This window comes from Melanostigma gelatinosum, assembly GCF_949748355.1.
Source record: "Melanostigma gelatinosum genome assembly, chromosome: 23".
NCBI lineage: Eukaryota > Metazoa > Chordata > Actinopteri > Perciformes > Zoarcidae > Melanostigma > Melanostigma gelatinosum.
Window position 1 is genome coordinate 3,964,232 of NC_136656.1, and position 23,821 is coordinate 3,988,052.

The window sequence follows — 23,821 nt, forward strand, 5'->3', positions numbered from 1 at the left end:
AAGACATATTTTTATACCCGATTGTTTCCTGTTCACCAAAAAACATAATATATATCTGTATATATTTTGAAGGCCTACGGCAATACACACAATAGCAACAAATGTTTGTTGCGGTTGCCGTGCTGGTAATGACTGAGCAGACGTTGCAAAGACGACTAGCAAGAAGAACAAGACGAACCAGGTCCTTCCCGTGTTTGTCCACCCTGCATCTGGAGTCTCAGTTTATACAAGACACTCCTTAATGCTGTTGTGGTTACATCAAAACTCCCTGACACAGCACAGCACTGTGCCACGTGACCACGTGACCACGTGACCTGTGTCCTGATTGAGCTTTCAATACTTTCTCTGTATTAATTGTGTACTTCCAGTTTCATTGTCCGTTAGGTGTAACTGGGAGGTTTGAGCCATCCACTGGTAAGTGTAAACCTGAGCAATTAGATCAGAAAGCTCCACGGTTCAACAATCCTGACGCCAGAACTGGTTGAAAAATGTTTATTTCCATATTTATTCTTTTTTTTCTCCTCCGTTTTGATTACACCGCCAACAAAGAGACCGCCTGCGTATTTTATGATTTAATTCTGTCCTGCCTCAAAGGCAGTCAGACATATTACAGAATGAATATGCACTACGTTTGATGTGGTGAACATTGCTATTGATAGCTCAGCTCTGCGCTTCACATCTCCAAGGCCTTTCACACATTATAAAAGCAGATGAAGTGGTAGAATAATAAAGTAGTCAGGCAAGGGACTTCACAGCTACATGTACTCTACATCTTTCATCTGAGGGGGGAAAAACATGTGCTGCTGAAAACATTGTTGAGGGATGTAATATGTAGGAATGCAATATGATTATTGAGTATAATATGAGTGTTGTTTACAGAAATGCAATGGTTACATGAGATTACAGTGAGTCAACGCACACGTGAGCATGCAAATGAATGCAGGAATCACTGCTTTGACGAGGCGGTTGAGACTTTTTGATATCAAACAAGGCGTGCAAGAAGCAAAATTGCTATTCTATAAAAAAAAGAAAGAAGCAGGTTACAATGTTGTTAACCCCGACTAAGGACTTGTGGCTTTGTCGGTGCTGTCGTAGTACACCCTCTGTGCTCCCACCTCGGCACCTAAGGGACAGAAGAAGATGGTTAGGGTATCGTGGCCAAGTGCGACAGGATGCGAGGTGTAACACCCCCCCCCCCCCCTCCCCCTCCACTATACCTGATTGGCAGATGAAGTTGAGGAGCTGGTCACAAGGCTGGTCCTCCCACTGGAAGCGCTCTCCTCTGGCCATCCCTCCACAGGGTTCGGAGAAACGGTGAGGGGCAATATCTCGCGGCCATTTGGTGAACTTCATGCCGCCGCCGGACATCCAGAACCACGCGTCCTGCATTAGGTATCTGCCCAACAACATTTGTTAACAAACTTACGCTCGGGCAACGAGCTATGCATTGGTTTCCGGCTGTTATTTGTAACTGGGTGTCTTCCGAGAGAGCTGTTAGCAAAGCATCCATGCACATCTGTTTTGGAATAGCAGCAATGCAAATGAGCAAATACAAGGACACGCAATATTTTACTTGAAGACCTGTGTCTTTTGCATGTGTATACGAAATTCAAATCCTTAAGAATTTGGACAACAGCCCAGGGCACCTGCCCTCTGTCTAGTTATACATCACAAAAGTGTCCATGTCAGTGTACTACCTGCGCAACCCCAGCCAGACATGGTCTGTGAGGGGGAAAGGACTGCTGCTCAGCAGCTGCTCCACCTCGCTCTGCTCTTCCTGGCTGCGAAGGCGAAGCAGGTCCCAGTGGTGACGTCTGCAGAAGAACAGGGCATCGGACCAGCAAAGCCTCTTTCCCACCACCGTCACATGCCTGCCATTCAGCAGCACGCTCACAGTGGGAGGAGGAGGAGGAGGAGGAAGAGCGGTAGGGGCAGAGGGTGTGATAACGTCTGGCGCTGGAGAGAAAAAATGTTGTTGGGTTTCAGTTGGCACAATTCATTTTTCATAAGCTTCAGGACTAGCCGGTTTGAAAAAAAAAGAAGCATAAGTTGGTGGGGTAGTTCAGACATTAAACAGTATTTCATAGCTACTTCTCTGTTGTTTTGTTTGATTTCCATGCATCTACTGCTCAAGGACCATACCTGCCGGAAAAGCAAACACCTCTACTTCACACAGGGACAAAGTAGCAAATCTTGGAATGACCACTGTGACGTAGCGGCCTTCCATGCCTGCACACTGGAAGGTGAAGATGAACGTGCCCGCTGTTGATGACATAGCACCACATCTGATGGGGCGAGAGAAACATAATGGATGACCAGGGAGTGCCGTTTTAGCTTTACTGACCACTGTCCGAGCATTAAAGGCGCTAAATTCAGAATTCTGAGCTTTAACAGAGCAGCAACCGACTATTTGTCATGTGAAGATATAGTGGGGTATTAACGGCTGTATTGTGTTGCTCAGCTAAATCAGAAGAAACACACACTTTGTAATAGTTTACTGCACAAATATAGTCAACTGTAGATATCATGCCTCACCTCGGGTTGCCAAAGCTCGATCGTGAGTTGCCAATCCGGATCTCTGCGCCACGAAGCCAATCGGTACAACAGTTGCGTCTGTTGAGGATACTGACAGCAGTAACCTTGTGCACAGCCAACAAGTCTACTCTCCACCAGGGATTGAACCAAAGGACAGTCTCGCTACAGCATCCTCCCCACCCCATGTTTCCACTTCTACACCCACTGACGGCGTTAGAGGACCCCCCAAATATATCCAAACTCCACGACTGTGATGTTGGTTTCTTTAAGGCCACGTTTAATAGAGCTTCCACTAAAGTAAAAAAAAAAGAACGAAAAGAAATGCATCAATGTCAGACTCTTGTGTTTCAATAAATCAAAGCCAGTCAGTTGTAGTTGTACCTGCTGGGACAGCATACACCTCCACTTCCACGTGGAAGTTTGCCACTGCAGGAAGGTTATGTTGCATCATGCGAACTCTGAAATATTGCTGCTTTAATAACAGTAAGACAACAAAAGAAATGTACATTGAATGCTGTACGTTCTGAAGTTCTTGTTAGCACCTGGGGTTGTTGTTTCCGTTGTTCTCCAGCGAGTTCCCGATTCGGATCTCGGCTCCATCCAGTCTCTCGGCACAGCAGTCTCCTCTATTAGTGACTTTGACAGATGTGACAACATATGTTCGTTGCAGGTCCACCCTCCACCAGGGATTGGCCTCGTCCTCTGCAGTGTGGCTACAGAACCCGCTGCTGTAGAACGAGTTCCGTCTCCCATCGATGGCTCTGGCGGCAGCAGCGAACGTGAGCGTGGACGACTGCGTGGCGTCTCCTATCAGTGCCACGTTGGACAAAGGATGCACTGGAAGCAAAAAAAAAACAGACAGATGGTTAGATTGATTCAATTCCTTGTGGTTGGTCTGTCATGTCGCCATCGCAACGATGAATCAAGTGCATGGACATTCATGTTACGAGGGGGTATTTCAGACAACCTATTTCACCAAATTCACCAATAGAGGAGAGGGTAATAATAACTCAAGAAGCTCTGAGCTCGACAGTTAGCCTGGTTCCAGACCATTTCATTACTGGCCACATCTCTGATTTGTTCAGTGATTCAAATAGGTCTGGTGCTCACTATCAGCTGTATTTGTTTCCTGATTAGAGAGACATTTGATCAATCGGAACTTGGGGGAAAGGGGGATTGTCATGTTTCTGTGCCGGAGCAAGAGAAATATGGCTACATACATGAATAACAGCAACAGAGGAATGGGCATAAAAAATGCACACTGCACTAATCTGCTTTAATGTATAATTACCGTAGTCTACAGGGAACACCTCAACTTCGCAGAGACTTAGAGTCCTCAGGCTCCCAGGGAGAAGCACAGTGACGTAGCGTCCCTCTATCGCAGGGGTGTCAAACTCATTTTCACTCTGGGGCCACATCAGCATCACGGTCGCCCTCAAAGGGCCGGTTGTAAATGTAACCACTCCTAACATATTTAGTTTAGTTTCCCGGGATATCTGTGACTTCCACAACATGTACTAAGCAGAAATAGAGGTTATTTTTTCCATGGTTAATGGCGGACAGTTGAACGGCTTTCAGGGCGATAAGCCCCGCCCCCTCTCAGACGCGTCCAGTGCGAATGAACACAAATAGCCCCCGGTGAGACCGGCGGCGCGAATGGCTCAACTCAAAGTTTTTTTATACTCAAACATCTCCGCTCGATGTGAACTTTGAATTGGAACAGTACTTGGGCTGAGACTGATGACGTTTCACAAGTCCACGAGTTTACAAGTGCAGAGAAGTACGCATGTTGAGAAAGACACGATCACTTGTTGTAAATCCTCTTTATGGGTTGTTGCATCTCCTGTCCACCTGTTGTGATCGTTTTAATGTCGGCACACAGACAACATGCTATCTCATCACTTCGACTTTCTATCTCATAATTTCGACCATGGGGATATTTTTATTTTCACATCTAACTTTTAATTTTTGTAAAAAAAAAAATAATAATAAAATTTTTTTTTTTTTTTTTTTTTTTTTTTGCTGGCGGATTCGCGGGCCACATAAAATGACGTGGCGGGCCGGATGCGGCCCGCGGGCCGTATGTTTGACACCCCTGTTCTAGAATAAGGTTCTAGGATGACACTTCGATGATGTCATGTTTAGTGATGTCACGGAATTCTTTAACCGCCTTTGATCATCAAAGGCGGTTAAAGAATTCCGTGACATCACTAAACATGACATCATCGAAGGCTCTAGAATGTCAATGCAGTCAGTGTCATTCTAGAACCTTATTCTACTTAGTTATCATTTGACATCCATCAGAGAGACATACTCAAAGTAGCACTCAAGCAACAATAGCGCATTACCATTGTGAAAAAATACAGGACTTGAGAACAGCCAAAATGGACTTTCAAAAGACAGACAACGAGCAGGCATCAACAAGTGTTGCCTTGAAGGAGAAAATGGCCGCCAAAGAGCTAATTTTGGACCGTGAGGAACAGAAAAGAATCAGGGTTCTCTGTGAAAGGCAGGCAGCAGAAATTGTTGACATGAAGAAGCAGATGGCCAGCAAAGAGCTCACTTGGGACAATGAGAAACTGGAAATAATCAGGGTTAAGAAATCAGAAATTTGTGCCGTGAAGAAGCGGATGGCCTCAGAAGAGCACATTTGGAACCGTGAGAAAAAGCAAATAATCGATGCTTTCAAGTCAGAGCTAGAGCTTAGAAAAAAAGAAAAGGTGGTCACAGAGAAGAAGAAGGACGAAATTATCCTTTCTCTTAATCAAAGACTGCTTGAAAAGCAGAACGAGAATGCCGAGTTCAACCAGGTTGTAAAGTCCTTGAAAGAGAACAACGAGATGATGGCCATGGCGGCAAAATTCGAAACTGAGGAACAGAACTTACTGAAGCAGACCATCCTGGACCTGGAGAGCTACGCTAAAACGCTCCAGGAACATAACATCAGCCTTCGAGAGCTCACCAAACAAACTGACAAGGAGAAGGAGCAGTTTGAAAAGGAGCAGAAGGAGCTGAAGCAGACCATCCTGGACCTGGAGAGCTACGCTACTCAGAAATGCATTGAGCTCATCCAGAGCGAGGCGGAGTGGAAAATAAAACTCAATGCTCTGGTAGATCGGATGAGAAGCGAACTTGCTGCAAATGAGGAGAGCTTCCAGAGAGAGCAGGATCTGCAGAGACAGAGCAGACAGCTGGAGGAGGAGTGGTGCAACCAAAAGGAGGACGACATCAAGCTCCTGACACAGCAAAACGCTGACCTCCAGGAACATAACATCAGCCTTCGAGAGCTCACCAAACAAACTGACAAGGAGAAGGAGCAGTTTGAAAAGGAGCAGAAGAAGCTGAAGCAGACCATCCTGGACCTGGAGAGCTACGCTACTCAGAAAGACAGCGAGCTCATCCGGAGCGAGGCGGAGTGGAAAATAAAACTCACGGCTCTGGAAGATCGGATGAGAAGCGAATTTGCTGCAAATGAGGAGAGCTTCCAGAGAGAGCAGGATCTGCAGAGACAGAGCAGACAGCTGGAGGAGGAGTGGCGCAACCAAAAGGAGGACGACATCAAGCTCCTGACACAGCAAAACGCTGACCTCCAGGAACATAACATCAGCCTTCGAGAGCTCACCAAACAAACTGACAAGGAGAAGGAGCAGTTTGAAAAGGAGCAGAAGAAGCTGAAGCAGACCATCCTGGACCTGGAGAGCTACGCTACTCAGAAAGACAGCGAGCTCATCCGGAGCGAGGCGGAGTGGAAAATAAAACTCACGGCTCTGGAAGATCGGATGAGAAGCGAATTTGCTGCAAATGAGGAGAGCTTCCAGAGAGAGCAGGATCTGCAGAGACAGAGCAGACAGCTGGAGGAGGAGTGGCGCAACCAAAAGGAGGACGACATCAAGCTCCTGACACAGCAAAACGCTGACCTCCAGGAACATAACATCAGCCTTCGAGAGCTCACCAAACAAACTGACAAGGAGAAGGAGCAGTTTGAAAAGGAGCAGAAGAAGCTGAAGCAGACCATCCTGGACCTGGAGAGCTACGCTACTCAGAAAGACAGCGAGCTCATCCGGAGCGAGGCGGAGTGGAAAATAAAACTCACGGCTCTGGAAGATCGGATGAGAAGCGAACTTGCTGCAAAGGAGGAGAGCTTCCAGAGAGAAAACGCTGACCTCCAGGTAGATAACCTCAGGCTTCAAGTGCTCGCCCAACAAACTGACAAGGAGAAGGCGCAGATTAAGAAGGAGGAGAAGAAGGCCAGGAAGGAGGCGGAAAATACGCTGAAGGAGGAGAGGAAGGAGGCGGAAAATATGCTGAAGAAGGAGAGGAAGGAGGAGGAGAAGAGGGAGAAGAAAGAGATGGAAGAGAACAAGAAGAGAGAAAAGGAGGAATTGAAAAGACAGAAGAAGGAGAAGAAGGACAATGAGGAAAGAGAAAAGGAGGAAGTGAAAAGGCAAAAGAAAGAAAAGAAATTGATGGAGAAGAGAGAGGAGAGGAAGTAGAAAAGAGAGAAGCAACATCCTTTCTCTTCTCCTCACTCATCCCCACTTCTAACCTATCCCCACTTCTACCCTAACCTACCCGGCCTTAGTTTTATTTTGTATATTTATGTGAGTGGCAACATTTGCTCAACTTGAGTTGTGCTTTGTCTGGTAGTGTCGCTTCATTTACCGCTTTTATTAATCGTCACTGTCTCTAAACATATGCGACGTACTGGAGACACACTGGTTATAAACTGTCCGTGTGAAGAATGAACCTATAAGAGTCTGTTCATTCTTGGTTCAAGACTCTGGTCTCTTTGACCACTTTTCTCTTTTTGGAGAACGTTATGTGAAATAACTTCTCTGAATCAAGCATTATTCTCCTGCTCTTCCTTCTCTTTCCTCGTCTCTCCCCCGGTGTGTGTACATCTCACTCGAGTCAGGAAACTTGTCAGAATAGCCATATTTGATTGGCTGAGCTGCATCACGTGATGTGATTTGCAAACTGACAAGGGGAAGGCACAGTTTAAGAAGGAGGAGAAGAAGGCCAGGAAAGTGGTCGAAAAGATCCTGAAGAAGGACAGGAAAGAGGAGAAAGAGAGGGAGAAGACACACACACACACACACACACACACACACACACACACTTCTACCCTATCTACACACACACACACACACACATACTTCTACCCTATCCCCCCCCCCTCCCCCCCGCACACACACACACACACAGACACACACATAGGCACACACTGATACTCCTCCGTGAATCGCCACCTTAACGTGGTGGAGGAGTTTGCGTGGCTCAGTGATCCTGGGAGCTATATGTTGTCCGGGGACCCTGGTAGGGTCTCCCAAGGCAAACAGGTCTCAGGGGAGAGCCCAGACTAAGAGCGGTTCAAACATTATACATTGACATATTCATCATATTCATGACATATTCATATTCATCAACACTGCCATTTATTTTGCATTCATATGACTAGGTTATATAAAACTTATCCCTGAAATGTGTTGCAGTGGATGTGAAAACAAGTACAGAATCTTACATAATGTGAAAAAAACATTTGTCAGAGAAAACCATGGATTATTTTTCCTAAATCTTTCAAATTTTGCAGTACCTAATAATTGGAATTGGTACTTTTCAGAACCTTTTGACCACTGATCAAATTGCGCCTGTAGTGCAAAGAACTGTTAGTTAGTGTTGTTTACTTTTTTTTATCAGATATTTTGCTTTATTTCAATTTAATTTTGTCTTTCAAACGCTCTATGGCGCGTTTGACCTGAAGAAAGAAAATTAATCCGTTTCATTTTGAAAAGTCAGCTTTTTAAAAACCAACATTGCTCAGTTCAAAATTTTGTTTCAAAACAAAACTCCTGCTCTCTTCTCAGGTCATTAAAACCAGGTTTTGTATCCTTACTCCACGTTTGTTCGTGTTGTTTAGGTGTGCTTGGGTGACCCACATTTGTGCACTTGCCCTGTATTCACCAAGCAGGAGCCATGCAAACACATATGCTGGTATCAATAACACACACACACGCACACACACACACACACACACACACACACACACACACACACACTCACACACACACACACACACACACACACACACACACACACTCAACCCTGTCTTGTGTGCAGTTGTGGTGCAGAGGTCGGCTGTGGGACTGCGTGCTCGGCGATAGTCGTCTCGTCAGAAGTTGATGGACGAACTAATAAAAACAAAAACTTCAAGGATGAAGTCAAAGGTGTATTGTGTATTTCACTATTCACTGTATACGCTCTGTGGTGATCTGCTGGTCACACGTGAAGGTGGGCATCCTTCATGACTTCAGTAGTCTAACAAAAGGAAATTTGAAACTGCTGCCAAAATAACTTTGTGTGCTATTATATTTAATATTATTACTGTTCATTTTGTCATGTGCTTTCTTGCTGTTGCGCTCATTAAAAGTGTCACATTTTACAAATGATTTATCATGTTCATGTGCTTGAATGTACAAAATCACATTTGCATTTGTGTTATGAAAACATTTTCGATTAAATAATTAACATTGCGCAAATTTTGTAATTTTTAAGAGGTCAAATATGAAATATTGCAGGATTTAAATGATGGAAGACTTCACATGCAAACTCTATGCAAACTATAAAGTTAAGAGAAAAGGCTCCTTCAGCCTTTATCTGCTCTCAGTTGGCAGTATTTGATTATCCTGAGTTATGTTTAAGTGCGGCTTTTGAAAGTGATCTTAAAGTACCATTACGCTTTATGTCGCCCTAACTCAAACAGCTACAGCGTTTACAAGTCTTCATATTTTGTACTTTTGTACAAATATTCCGTGATACTTTATTTAGTTTTATCAATCTGTTCTATCTTTATTATTACTTTTACAACTTAGATATTTCTTCTGCTATTATTAATAAAAAATGAATTTCTTTGTTCCCAAAGAAGTCCTTCACAATACCATGACTATCAAATCACATGAAAACTCAATTTTGCACTACCAGCTTCTTAATTTCCTTCCTTAAGTTAACGTCAATGCTGTCAACACATCCAGGACCATACTTTAAACTGTCCTGATTTCAATCACCAGCAAAATACCAGCTGGTGCATCACAATTAACAATTTTGCATACATATACTGTATGTATAAAACAATTACTTTTATTAGAGCAGAGTTAGATTTCAATTAGCCTGTAACAATTTTTTGAAATGGTAATTTTTTTTAAACAACAATAAATGACGAGAGTAAATGATGGATGAGATGATTTATTCAGTGTTTCCTTTAAAAAATAAAGACTGGACAAAATAATCCACAAATATATACAATGAGCGGACGTTTCAAGTCACGGTTTGCGGCTTTGAGGAGGGCGAAGGACACAAAAAGGAGGACTTTCCTTTTCTTATCAATGCTTATTTTGTTCTGCACAACTATTGTGAAGTTCACAAATAAATACTCTCCAGTATGACAGGGACTTCCAGTCACCAGAGCTACGAGTGAGAGATGTGTGTTGACCAAATGTATTGCCCCAGAATCTAGTAAACTTTGATTTGTAAGTGTTCATTTTGAAGCAAATTTGATGTGTGTGTATGTGAGAGAGAGAGAGAGCGATGGCCTGCAGTGTTGTAATTAAGTTTGAAAAGTAAAACTTTGTCAGTTTGAGTAGAGGAAGATTATAGAGGAAGACAAACCTTTTATTAATACAATATATTTTCTGTAGCCTATCCCTTTTTGTAATTCTATTTTGCAGGTTTTTTAGTCTGGAGAAGTCATGTGACCAAGTGTAGTCATGTGACCACCATTCGGAACAAACATGACATCAACAAATGCTCTATCGCCTTGAATGAAAAGTGGAACGTGAGGCTAGCTGGGATGTTCCCGATGACTGCACACCTTTATGCGGAGAGGAAAAGAGGAGGTGAGGAGAACAAAAAGGTTGCTCGTATCACAGGTACTTATCGAGCTGTGTCACCTGATGTTTTCGGTGTCATTGGCATCTGTTGAGTTTCCGATCCAGATTTCACCACCAATCAGCAAGCTCTCACTTGAATCTCGTTGAGTTATCGTTACAGCAGTAATGTTGTAGAAGTCCTGCAAGTCCACCCTCCACCAGGGATCAGACTCTTCTTTGGTGAGGCTACAGGATCCCTCTTTAAACCCATCAACTGCCCCGCCAGCAGCACCCGAGTTTCTGTCTTGTGAAGACTGGACAGCTGGTTGATTCAGTGCCACATTTTGGAGAAGGGTACCTTATTGGCAAACCAAATCATTTTAAGAAAAGAAAACCACAGAACGTGTTGATGGGAAAAGAAGAAAAACAGTTTACCTGCCAGCGCTCCAGATGTCACCATGAGGGAAATGCCTGTTAAGGGATTACACAATGTAGTTAGCGATGTCCTCGATTTCCTCTCAATTATAAAATGATATGGGTATGATTATGAGACTCAAATATAGCTCCAAAGAAAACGTGAATATTGGACTTTTGAGTGACACAATACCCCCATTTAAATGGTAATGTTGGGTAGCAATTACAAGTTTAAGTACTGGGAATTTGGGGGTGGCTGTGTATCTGTCACCTTTTAATATTTTTCTGCTATAGTTTGCAGCTTTAAGTCATCTGACATTGGACATTATATTTAAAAGTATTTAGATTGATTTGATTGAAAAGATATAAAACAATTCAAATAAAAATAACATTTAATTTAAAAAACAATTAAGATAATAATGGTAATATTAATAATAATAAATAAATCAACTTTATAGCTTAACATATTGTGACTTACCAATGAGGATCCAGATGTGCTGACTCCTCACATTCATGGCTTTGGAGGCCATCCGAGGAAGGTTATAAAAATCTTAATGAAAAAACAATTAAGACTGAATGTAGGCGAGCTACTAGCTGTCTTTGGAGTGTTCCTCTGAGTTACCAATCACGTACTGTACAGGATGATTTGTTCTGGTACATGAGAACATGTAAATTTGCAGTCAGCGATGTTTGCATGAAGGACAACACACCCAGATAGACATCAGCTTTCTGCAAATCACTCTTGCATCTGCATTGATGATTCATGTTGCACAAATGCCTCCCAAAAGTTACATTATTCCCTCAAAATGAAAAGATTAGCTGCATAGAGGCAGTGCTCTATGCTCTGAATTTGGAATTCAGCAGATTTAAGGTGCCATAAAAATATGCTTCAAACGTGTAATGGTGCCAAGGCTGTAACAAATCTCCCATGAAAGTATAGCATTTATCAGCTTGACAATATTAGTTTAACATTTGGCTGAAAATGTCAGTCTTCAAAAACTTTGTTAAGTTAATACAACAATTATCAACTCTTGTATAGATCTGTGGAAAAATATATAATCTGTTTTTAGTGTTTAAAATAGGTACACTGGTTTGTTTTATGTCACAGTATGTTTTTATCCATGTGTAATTTGAATGACAATTTTGAATTGTCACTGTTTAAAAGTCATCATCCCAAAATAACTAATAAAAATACATAGATGAGTTGCTAACTTACACACCTTTTCACAAGTAGGCCTACTGCCTTGCTGTACATGCATACATTTCAGAATCAGCTTTATTGGCCATGTAATTGTACATGGAATTTGTCATCCGGTTTACACATTGCTGTCAACGTACATACATGGAATATACAAATAAACAAGAAAATATAAAAACAAGGACATTAAAGACAACAAAGTAGAACAGAGAAACTGTACTATGTACAGTATAAATATATAATAATACAATATTTCACAACGTAAAAGCAACATAAAGATGAACCTGATGATAACAACATTTCGATGCACCATGGGCGATGAGCGAGAAGACATATCGTGACGTCACTTCCGCCGACCATCTTCGTTTTTGCTGAGTTCGTAGCAATTTCCGACCGGTCTGTAATTGCGTCAGAGAGGATGGTCCCTCTCAGTTGGATAGTCATTGAGCTGTGCCGAAAATGTCACGTAAGCAGCAGTAAAGTGTTGGTTTTGTTTGTAAAAAACGTATTTGTGTAAACATGTAAAGTTGCGCACATCTAAATAGAGGTAAGGCAGGTGGCTAACGCTACAACAGGTGGCTAACGCTAGCTGTGGTGTGTTCACTTAAACATTTTTATTTTTCAACCAAATTTATCCTGGTTTTACACCTGCAAATGACCAACATTGTGCTTAACATTACCTGTTAGCTAGCTGCTTGTGTAGCTGAGTTAGCTTCAAAGTAGCTGTTTTCATTGTACCAGTTAAATGTTTGCTAGGCTATGCTATGGCTACCATTAGCTATTATATCAGTGATACCAGCTAACCGCTTTATAATTTATACATATAAGATTTTTCCACATTTAAAAAACAAATCCCTAGAATATTTGAGCATAACAATATCATCGTAAAAAGGTAGTTATGTGTGATACTCTGTCCACTAAATAACATTTCTACTCACTTGAAATGTAGGATTGAATTCACCCTCCCATATCTTGACATACTTACTCATTTAATCTCTCAATATGTCTCCTACACTGTAACAATAAATATATTTGTGTTACTACCACCATTGATGCTTTCGTTCTACTACTGCATCTTGCATGATACTTATATATCTGACTAATTATTCTTAATGCATTACATAAGATTATTACAATGACCTGTGCTGATGCTGAATACAAATTTCATGGGAATTTAAATCAGCAGTTTTGTTTTTTGATAGTAAAAGTTCAGATTTAGATTTTCGTCTCCGCTTGTTGGGGGGATACAGTCTCAGGTGTATTAAAGCCACTAAGATAATCAGTTTACATAAAATATTTATTCCCAAAAATATGTAGTCAAAAGTCAGTTGTTACATAATGCAATGTACAAAGTGTGTTTCACCAATATTTGCTATCATATATAGCATTCTTCAAAAGCAACTGCTCATTTGCATGTGTAGGCTACTTGCACTCGGACACAAATTAAAATATCAGCCAATGAAGGCTTCATTGGGAAAGTTTTGTTGAGTCATCAATATGTACATTCACACAAAAGAGTACCATTGTAATGGTAACATAATGTCAACACACATTTCTGCCATTTTCTAGTATTCTTAATAAAAAGGAGCAAATACTTTTTTTCTTTGTCTTGTGTGTCAACAGAGACACAAACCATGAATGTCAATGCGTAGTGACACACAGCAAAACATAAGTATTGTCCTTAATAATGCCAGTTAATAATAAACAGGACAATATCAAGGTTCGTGACTGTGAGTGTAAAAGGTAACCAGACCCCAAACCATTTTTTTTTAATATAGCATGACATCTACTGGTGAAAGCCAGGCAGTGGTTAAACAGATTTGATTTTGTTGTAATTGTGCATCATATTTGTATCCCATTCTAACCACACGATTGATTTTGACCTAAGGAAGAAAGTCAACATATTTGCCTGCAATTGAGTAACTGGTAGGACAGAAATCCAGGAGTCCTATGCTTACAAAACAAACAAAATGGATTAAATATTCAATTAAAACCCCTTTAAAATAATTCACTTGTTTTGTTTCAGCACCTTCATGGATGTGAAAGGAGTCTCAAAGGCTGTAGAAGAGCGATTGCCCTCCATCACTGCTAGTTTCAGTAAGTTGAAACACAATCAAACATAATGTTGGGTGCATTGCATATGGTAAACCTCTTTTTGAGATGTTCGTATCCAGTAGCACACACATGTAATCGGAATGTTATGGTTTTCTTGTCTTGGGGGTTTCAGTTTCCTCAAAGCGTGGCCAGAGAGAGCACACCCACAGTCATCAGCACAGCTACAGGGGAGGACAGAAAGAATATGTTTTATTCTGCATTCTTCAACACACTCCTAGGACAACGTTTGAGGAAAACAACGTTGACTTACCTTGCGTCAGAGATTGCCGGAGTGTAATGCCGTGGCTAGTGGCGTTGGGCGACGTGGTGTTGGCGTTGAGGGTATTGGTGGCGGTGGCGTTAGGATTTGACAGGACTACAACACCACTCAGAAATTGAGGGGTGGGACTTCCCAGGGTACCAGCAGCTGAAAAAGCAAGAAAAATACAAAACCATTTTCTACCACGTGAGAACGTATTAATATATGATCTGTGAAAGTGGGTCTTAGTTGGCTGTTTAAAGTGCATATGATGTGTATGTGCGTCTCCACTATGTTGACTTACTGCTGTTGAAGGGTCCAGTACCGATTCCGATTGCGAAACTGTCTCCTGCTCTAGTGGTTAAGGGTGATGGTGCAGTGGCAGCAAATGTACACTGGATTTTTCTTCCATTGACATTGCCCTTCACAGAGTTCACGTTCAGCTGCAGTGCAAAGACAAATGTGAAAGACGACCAAGGAGACAAATGAGTTTGGGGTGTATTCATATAAAAAACATAATGTTGCTGAATGGAACCTCTGTGCACTCTCTCACCGTTGTCATAGTCAGCTGGTTGTTGTTGAGGAGAGCGCCAAAGAATTGAACTGTACCGTTGTTATTTGCACAGACATAGGTTGTGTCATTTCCTCCCTGTGGAAACCAGAAATGGTTAATTTCCTGTTCACACAGATGACTTCAAACAAACTCTACGATTAGCTTTCGGTTAGCCGTCATGCTACTTTCAGCTGTGAGTGAGTGACAGAACTTGACATACCAGTGTGCTGTCACGTGACAGGGTGCAAGCGACGTAGCCATCTGACTCTCCTGAGACCTCAATCTCAAAATTTCTTGAATTGCCCATCTGCTTGAAACTAGCAAAGAAACATGAGTTGGCGGTAGAGGGGTCGCAGTCTGTGGGCTGAGCCCCACAAAGCTTCTGGCTCCCACACTCTGCCCTAGAAACAGGTGTCTGCAAGAGACATGAGAAACTTCTGATTAGGTCCGAAATGTGCACTTTGATGATGTTTGATGAACACCATCAATGACCATAAATTCAGTTCTATTCTATTCCACTATGCTCTATTCTTTTGGCATCACTCACCCCAAGAGTTTCCACTGTGGTGTTAGTCATCAGCGTTGTGTTGTTTCCTGCTGCTGTTGTCACGTTTGTTGCACTCGTCGCGTTTGCCGCCGCCGTTGTCACGTTTGTTGCACTCGTCGCGTTTGCCGCCGCCGTTGTCACGTTTGTTGCACTCGTCGCGTTTGCCGCCGTTGTCACGTTTGTTGCACTCGTCGCGTTTGCCGCCGTTGTCACGTTTGTTGCACTCGTCGCGTTTGCCGCCGTTGTCACGTTTGTTGCACTCGTCGTGTTTGCCGCCGTTGTCACGTTTGTTGCACCCGCAGACATCCAGGACAGCGTCACAAATAGGAGAGTGAGGACCAGTCTGTTGTCCATGCCTGGATTGGGTGGGGTAAGATTATTCACTTAAGTAATATAATACTTATTCTATGGCTAATTATGTCGTTAAGAGATTGTATCAAGTGGGCTCAGAGTCAATAATAAAAGGAGAAATATTGAACTAAACATCACTGCACTGTAGCGGTGTAACGATACGCGTATTCGTATTGAACTGTTCGGTACGAGGCTCACGGTTCGGTACGCATGACGAACCGAATACGTTTGAAGAAAAAAAGAAAAAAAAAAAAATATTTAACCAGGTAGTCCCATTGAGATTAAAAATCTCTTCTGCAAGATGTACGTAACAATACAAGATGTAAGCAAGATGTAAGTAACAATACTACATCACATTAAGGAGCAGTTTTTGTTTTTTATGCTTATGTGTTGCTAAGAAGACACTCCAGAAGATGGGTCACTCAGGTATAGTTCCATCATTGGTCAAAGTCAAAGAATAACTTCATGATGTTAGTTGTAATGAATAAATATATTTTAAAATCAAGTACATTTCTCTGGTATTTATAGTTTTCTAATGTACCGAAACGTACCGAACCGTGGCTCCACTGTATCGTACCGAACCCAACCGTGAATTTTGTGAACCGTTACACCCCTACTGCACTGCATTTGAGAACATTTAACAAACATGGAATGTTAAGCTATACGCTCTAACATATAGATGTTATTAAAGAAGAACCATTTTTAATGATAGCATCCTCAATAATCAAAATCAAAAAGATTTACTATAACAGAAATGTTGATCAATATTTACTATAATCAACATGAATGTATTTCCATTAACACAGGTCCACGTTAATTTGGCTTTCTGTGTTAAAAAAAAAATCTATTTTGTTAACAAATTATAATTTAGGATATAAATATATGAGATTAAACATAATATACTTTGCTTGATATCACTAAAATGCTCACAACACTTATCAATTACGTACAATATTCTTAGTAATTATAAGCATGGATTGCCCTTTATATTTACTCTTGGTAATTCAAATAACGAAAATAGATAATTAACGTTATATATATGATGTCAATTTTGACTTTGCAAAAGAAACCTAAATTTGCAAATAATTGTTTAAATGCAAATAATAAACAATCTTTCTGCTGATATGAAGTATCTCATATGAGATTACGTCAAAAGTTATAAATGTCAATGTATTGCATTGTTCAAGCCTACCTGTAGATATTGTCTTCAGCTCCAACGATGGGTGAAATTGGGTGAAGAAGCAAAACGAGTCTCGTGAAACGAAGATCTTGTGTAGTTTCAGTCTCCGGTGTGGCTGATAGATGGGCTGCTTGCTCCTCGATGTTGATAGCTGGATCCCAGGTAAAGATGTGACACCTGTAAATCCCTGTGTCACTATTTAAACGATAATGTGTGGGCAGAGTCATGGATGATGTTTCTAGAGGGCGGGGCTTGAAGGCGGGCTTTATGGAAGCCAGATTGGAATTCTTTCCAATCTTGTGGGCCGAAACTCAGCGAAGGGTAAATTCTGATTCAAATCTAGTCAATTCAAATGATTAGAAATGAAGTCACTGAGTGTCTCAGCAAGTTCATGAACTGTTCAGTGTTAGAGGTGCCTTCTAGTTTAAGTAATATTACAAAGCTGACTAATATACAGAAATGACCAACCTTTTAATTAGCTTTCTCCACCAGTTTCACACAGCACAAGATTGTGTGTGTGTGTGTGTGTGTGTGGGTGTGTGTGTGTGTGTGTGTGGGTGTGTGTGTGTGTGTGTGGGGGTGGGTGGGTGTGTGTGGGTGTGGGAGCATGAATACAGTGACACATGTGAAACCAGTCATGAGACTTGGTGACACAATGCTCCAGAACTGGTTTGTCCGGAAAAGCGCAACATCTTTTGTTAATGTCAATGTGGCCTTTGTGTTCTGGTTTCTTGTGTGCATTTGTCCTCCCTGTCTTTTGATCGGGCGCGCACAGGGAACTCTGAACCGCTGTAAGATAACTAATGGGAGTAGACGTTTGCAATTGGGGAGCAGAAAGATTGTTTATTCTCCCTGCAAATGGGATATGTAATGAAATGATAACCATAAGTAGCTCGAGTAGCTGTTGGGTATGTATCGTAACGGCAGAGTTAATGAACCAATATGTTTAGGTATAGGGCCTAAAACAGTGCTGTTGAAAATAGAGCTCCTATAAACTAATTAATGGTGAATACAATACTTCATTGTTAATTCTCGGTAATGTCCTCGACCTGTTTGCTTGGCATGGTAGAAAAGTATTTCTACTACGAAACTCAACTGGTCTTGTGATTTTCCCGTAAGTTCGTTGATGCACTCAAAACTTCCCTGCGTCACTTCACAGAATCTACAACCATGTAGTGTTGTAAACCCCACAATGACGTCTTCAGAAGGGATTCATAGCTTCTGCCGCACAGTGTAAGAATAATAAAGGTAGACATTTTTGGTATCTATATGTTAATCTTAGAACCAGTTTTAAAGGCTCTGGGTAAACCTGTGTCCCACCAGACTTCAAAGTTGTGACATACAGTGACATAGGGGGGGGGGGGGGGGTAAAGGTATGTGGACCAGCAGGTGTGCCTGGTGATAACCGTCACTCTTCTGTGGTTTCGTGGAACAAAGTGACGGGGAACAGTTGATTGGTGAAGTTGAAATGAGGATTGATGTTTACACGATACCTCCTCATTTCACCACAAAAACAAACAAACTGTTGGCTAATTTGTTCGTCATTTCCAGTAAATATATTAAACCAGTTTTATCATTTCATCGTGCTGATAGGGAAGTAGTTCGATTAAATGAAAACACGTAGCGTTTACTGTCAGGACACGGTGTCACACTCTCTGCTGTCACTTAAATTTTCAACTAATGGAAGGGATGATGGGAATTATCTTACTTCCCTCTTAAGCTTCTGAGGGGGACTCCGTGCATCGGATCACTTTGCTGACTTTGTTTACAGTGCGCTTACGTGCGTACACAAGGCTACAGCCTGCACAAATATCGTATACCAAATATTGTCTACGCCTTTCTTCAAGCAACACTGCTGCAGTGTGTGACGGATGGAATTAGGCCCAGTCCTTTATATATTATGCAAGAGAGAGAGAGGCTCCATACTGCAACCACAATGTTCCCCATGTCTTCATTTCTTTGGTGGGTGTGTGAGTTAATATTTCCCGTGTTGGTATTAATACGAGTGCATGATGATACTTGGCATTTTCGTGTGTGGAGAAGTCAAACAGGTTTGGCGCTCCATTCTGAGAAATGAGTCTACCAAGATTAGAACAACTTTGGCATTGAGTTGTTTTTAAAGGCAAGGCAAGTTTATTTGGATAGCACATTTCAACAACAAGGTAATTCAAAGTGATTCACATAAAACCATTAAAAGCATCAAAACATAAGGCAAAAGAAAAGGAGATTTAAAAACAACTAGAAAATGCATTTCCTGCTGAAAATGCGTTGGAATGCTGAAATTTGAAATGAATTGCAAAAACATTGCTGAAAATAGATATCCAATTTTTCTTAAATTGCAAAAAGCTTAATAATTCAAAAAGTTTAAAGATTCCAACTATGAAAAGTCATATCACCCCTCTCCTGAAAGAGCTGAACATTTTGATGTTCGATTGGTTTCTGTGGCTTAAAAAATTTCATCAGTGGTGATATTTGTAGTAGTAGAAGTTGTAGAAGTATTAGTAGCATTAGAATAAGTACTAGTAGTAGCAGTCGTGATATTTGTAGTTGTAGTAGAAGTATTATTAGTCATAGAAGTATTAGTAATTAGAAGAAGTAGTAGAAGACGTAGTATCATCAGTCATAGTAATAGCTGTAGTGTTGGTCGTAGTATTTAATATAACAGTAGCAGTAGTAGAAGTAGTAGTAGTGGTAGTGATAGTAATGGCAGTAGAAGAAGTAGCAGTAGTAGTACTAGTAGGCGTCGTACCAATAGCTGTAGTGGTATTACTACTTTTAGTAGCATGAATAGCAGTAGTAGTAGCAGTTGTCGTATATGTAATAGTAGTAGTGGTAGTAATAGCAGTCGTGGTTGTAATAATATTGATGGTAGCAGTAATAGCAGGAGCAGTAGTAGTAATAGTAGCAACAGCAAACATTATAGTAGAAGTAGTAGTAGCAGTAGTAGTGATACTATATTAGCAGCAGCAGTAGTAGTTGTCGCAGTATTAGTAAGAGCATTAATTACTTTAACAAAAAAGCCAAATTTTGAGCTTGTTTAAATACAGTTAATCCATGGGGCTTTTATTTTGAAAGGGTCATGCTGGGTGGGGGGGGGAGAGGGGGAGAGGAGACATAATCATCATGTTTGACACACATAAACAGAGGTTATTAAATGCCTGGCTTCATCACAAGCATTTCAATTAGAATTCACTCTTTGGCGCTTTTATTTTGAAATGGGGTGTGTGTGTGTGTGTGTGGGGGGGGGGTCCTCTAAAAGTCTCTAAGACCTGAATGACTGTATGAGAGAGAGACATAGACAGAGAGAGAGAGAGAGAGAAAGAATTTGTGAGAGAGAGAGAGGCAGAGAGAGAGAGCGAGAGAAAGGCTCTGATATCTCTGGCAAACTTTCTCATTTGGAGATTGTCCGATGTTTTATCTTTTACAGCTTACATGACTGTTGTCCTGCTCTGCCATGTCTTTCCTCACCTCTCCCTCTTGTGTCGCGGTGTGTGTAAATGTCACTCGAATCAGGAAACTTATCAGAATCCTCATATCTGATTAGCCGAGCTGCAACACGTAACAGCTGCAACAAATCATGTGTGTGCGGCTTTTATTTTAAAATGGTGTGTGTGTGTGTGTGTTGGGGGGGGGGGAGGAGGGGGGAAAGAATTCTAAAGATCCGACCTGAATGACTGTATGAGAGAGAGAGAGGAGAGAGGGAGAGGAGTGTATGTGCGCGTGTGTCTGTGAGTCTGTGTGTTTATAACATCACTAATTTGCTCAATCGCGAACACCTGTGTGCCTGAAAATATTCTCCATAGAGATCCTATTGAAAAATTAAAAAGCTTAATAATTCAAAAGTTTAAAGGTTAGAAATATAGAAAGTCATAGCAGACCTCTGGTGAAAGAGCTGAACAGTTTAATAGTTGAACGGTTTCTGTATCTTAAAAAATGAAGGAGGAGAAGCGGTGCGACGGAAGAAATAGAAGTTGAATAAAGAAACAGCATAACAATAGTTGGAATGCTTAACAGCATTGCAACAATTACCTTGTTGTTGAAATGTGCACTACAAATAAACTTGCCTTGCCTTGGCCACATCTATTAATCTGTCTAATCTAGCCGGTGTTGTTCACAGAACCGAAATTCATGCATCGACACAAAACAAGTCTGTTTCTGTTTCCAGTGTGCTGATGAGGAGGAGTTCGTCACTGCAGAAGAACAGCATGCGTGCCTAAATTGTCAAGCCCATGTCACACAGCGCTTGTTGACTTTTGAAGTGGTGTGTAAATTAATTACGTCACTGCATCCGTGTTGTCCTGGACAAGAGAGGTTGTTACTTATGCACGGCGAGGCTCAACGAACGCTTTTTGGAGCTCTTACCGACAAATTTGGAGCTTGGAATGAGAAAAAAAGAGCAGGCGACATATTTATGGCAGTCCTTCATTTTATCAAAGCATGATACTCAAAGACCATTTGGTTAACGCCATTCATTCCAATGTTCACAAGGCCTATTCATTGTTATTGTTGGAATGCTGTTAAGCATTCCAACTATTGTTATCCTGTTTCTTTATTATTGGGATGCTGTTAAGCATTCCAACTATTGTTATCCTGTTTCTTTACTGTTGGAATGCTGTTAAGCATTCCAACTATTGTTATCCTGTTTCTTTATTGTTGGAATGCTGTTAAGCATTCCAACTATTGTTATCCTGTTTCTTTATTGTTGGAATGCTGTTAAGCATTCCAACAATAAAGAAACCGTTCAACTATTAAAATGTTCAGCTTTTGTGTAACAGTAGGAAATAGTTCTGGGGATGACAGTGGGTCCTGGGCTTTGTTGATGAGCCCAACTGTAGAAGGCGTGAGGTCTTGGTTCAAATGGAAGGGGCACGAACAGTTTATGTCCAGGGTGAGAGGCGTCGGCTACAATATTTCTTGCTCGCTTCAGGGTCATTGAAGTGAACAAGTCTTAGAGGGACAGGAGATTGCAGCCAGTGCACGTTGCTTAACTCTGCTCTTCATGACTTAAAAGAAATGTACAATTTTCTGAATAAAGCCCTTGATACATTACTCAAACTACATTTATAGGAAGGAATTTAAATCATTTTCACCAATTAAGATAGAGCTCCGAAAAGGATATTTTAAAGATTTCAACATTGCTTTCAATTAATAAGTCATACTTATATTACATCCACTTACTGTTCTGCTGTAGAATAAACGCTTAAGTCAGCTCAACTTGTCCTTACTTTGACGGAGGAAATCTTCAAACATGTTGTATTTTGGGATGGATTCTAACTCTTTTTTTACGTCAAGCATCGTGACTGTTATTATATTTAAAATATTAACACAGAATCAAAAGTGTGAGTATAATGTGTACGCTTTTATCTCGCGTTTTCATTTCCCCAGCCTGTGTATCTATTGTATGATTGTCTCCACTCTTTATTCTTCTCTAGATGGACAGAGATGTGTGATGTGGTTCTGCTGGTTGTGTAAGTAGACAAACTGCTTCTTTCATTTACGCAATGTGGAAACTTCAAAGGGAGCCGTGGTGGTTGTCCCTCAGCTGTGCTGTAGACGCTAACCACGAGCATCGATCGAACAATTGGGCTGTTAAGGCGTGGTCCTTAATTTCAACAAGGCAAGGCAAGTTTATTTGTGTAGCACATTTCAACAACAAGGTAGTTCAAAGAGTTCATTTAACATCTCAACCAACTGAGCTGTTCATACAGAATGCAGCGTGGCAAGCACGTATGCTCGACATGGAACGAGATACTCCCTCATCATGAAAGTATCTTTGAAAGCAGGCCAGGCAAGATCGTCTACATTCTGACCGTCGTGCGTCACTCTCTGAGCACAATGTGGTCATGCGTCACCCAGCCCCAACCCCTGCTCTTTACATACATCCTCCCTCTACTGGTCTACTAGGGATCGAGCTCTTACCCGTCACAACTGAGCCAGACAAATAAGCAGGGAACCATTTTTATTGCAAATAAAGTGACATTAATTCAACATGACGCAATCTACATACTCATAATTGTGTGCTATGCTATGACTTTTTGTAGTCACACCAATATGATTTTTCATCCCATAGGTTGGATTGGAGAGCTCCAGCAACAGCAGTGAGGGCTCTGGCTCGGTGCGTCTCCATGACATGACTCAGGATGGACTCTACATTTCTCCGTTCTTGGCTGAGATTGACAGCGTAGCGCTGCAACATGCATTAGTTCAAATAAAAGCATTTACTTCACTGAATTCTGTCATTCTACAGTATTAATGTATTTATTGTACTATGGTATTGAATGAAAAGCAACTCCAAAAAGCTGTGGTGTGTTTAATGCATGCAAGAATAAAGAAAGGAAGGAATATCGGAAACCAATAATCTGTTCCATTCTTTTTTTTACTTTGACTTTTTTCGACATGCTATACTGTGACTTTTTTTTGCCTTTTTTTCGGCATGCTATACTATGACTTTTTTCTGCCTTTTTTTCGACATGCTATACCAGCGGTTCCCAAACTTTTTAGGCCACGCACCCCCTTCTACATCCCGACCGGGTTCGCGCACCCCCCCCCTTAATAATAAAAAAAAAAGAAGCAACAGAGCCTTTTAAGCCGCATAAGAATCGGACCAATGAGAGAACAGTTTGCTCGCGCGTGGCATTTGTTTACAAGATTTAGTCTGCTGTTAAATGTTGCAGTGTGAACACAAACCGAACAAAGGAGCAACTGCAACATTGTATCATATTAATCCCTGAATCAGAACAAAGAAAACAAACTGAAGGTGTGAAAACGCCCTGAAACACTGCAACAAAGTTTCAATAACTTTCAGTGACACAAGGCGTCACTTTTAAA

The 23,821-nt window shown here is 41.3% G+C and overlaps 1 protein-coding gene across 1 annotated transcript; it reads right to left on the reverse strand.

Annotated features, from left to right (window-relative positions):
* Positions 1 to 13,298: 13,298 nt before the first annotated feature.
* Positions 13,299 to 17,149, reverse strand: LOC306796577 (uncharacterized protein). Its single transcript, XM_079295594.1, has 7 exons — positions 17,006 to 17,149; positions 15,463 to 15,818; positions 15,136 to 15,330; positions 14,916 to 15,011; positions 14,667 to 14,805; positions 14,375 to 14,530; positions 13,299 to 14,285 (listed from the first exon to the last, which is right to left on the reverse strand). The coding sequence occupies exons 2-7, from the start codon at positions 15,814 to 15,816 to the stop codon at positions 14,242 to 14,244; spliced, it is 984 nt and encodes a 327-aa protein (XP_079151720.1). The 5' UTR covers positions 15,817 to 15,818; positions 17,006 to 17,149; the 3' UTR covers positions 13,299 to 14,241.
* Positions 17,150 to 23,821: the final 6,672 nt, after the last annotated feature.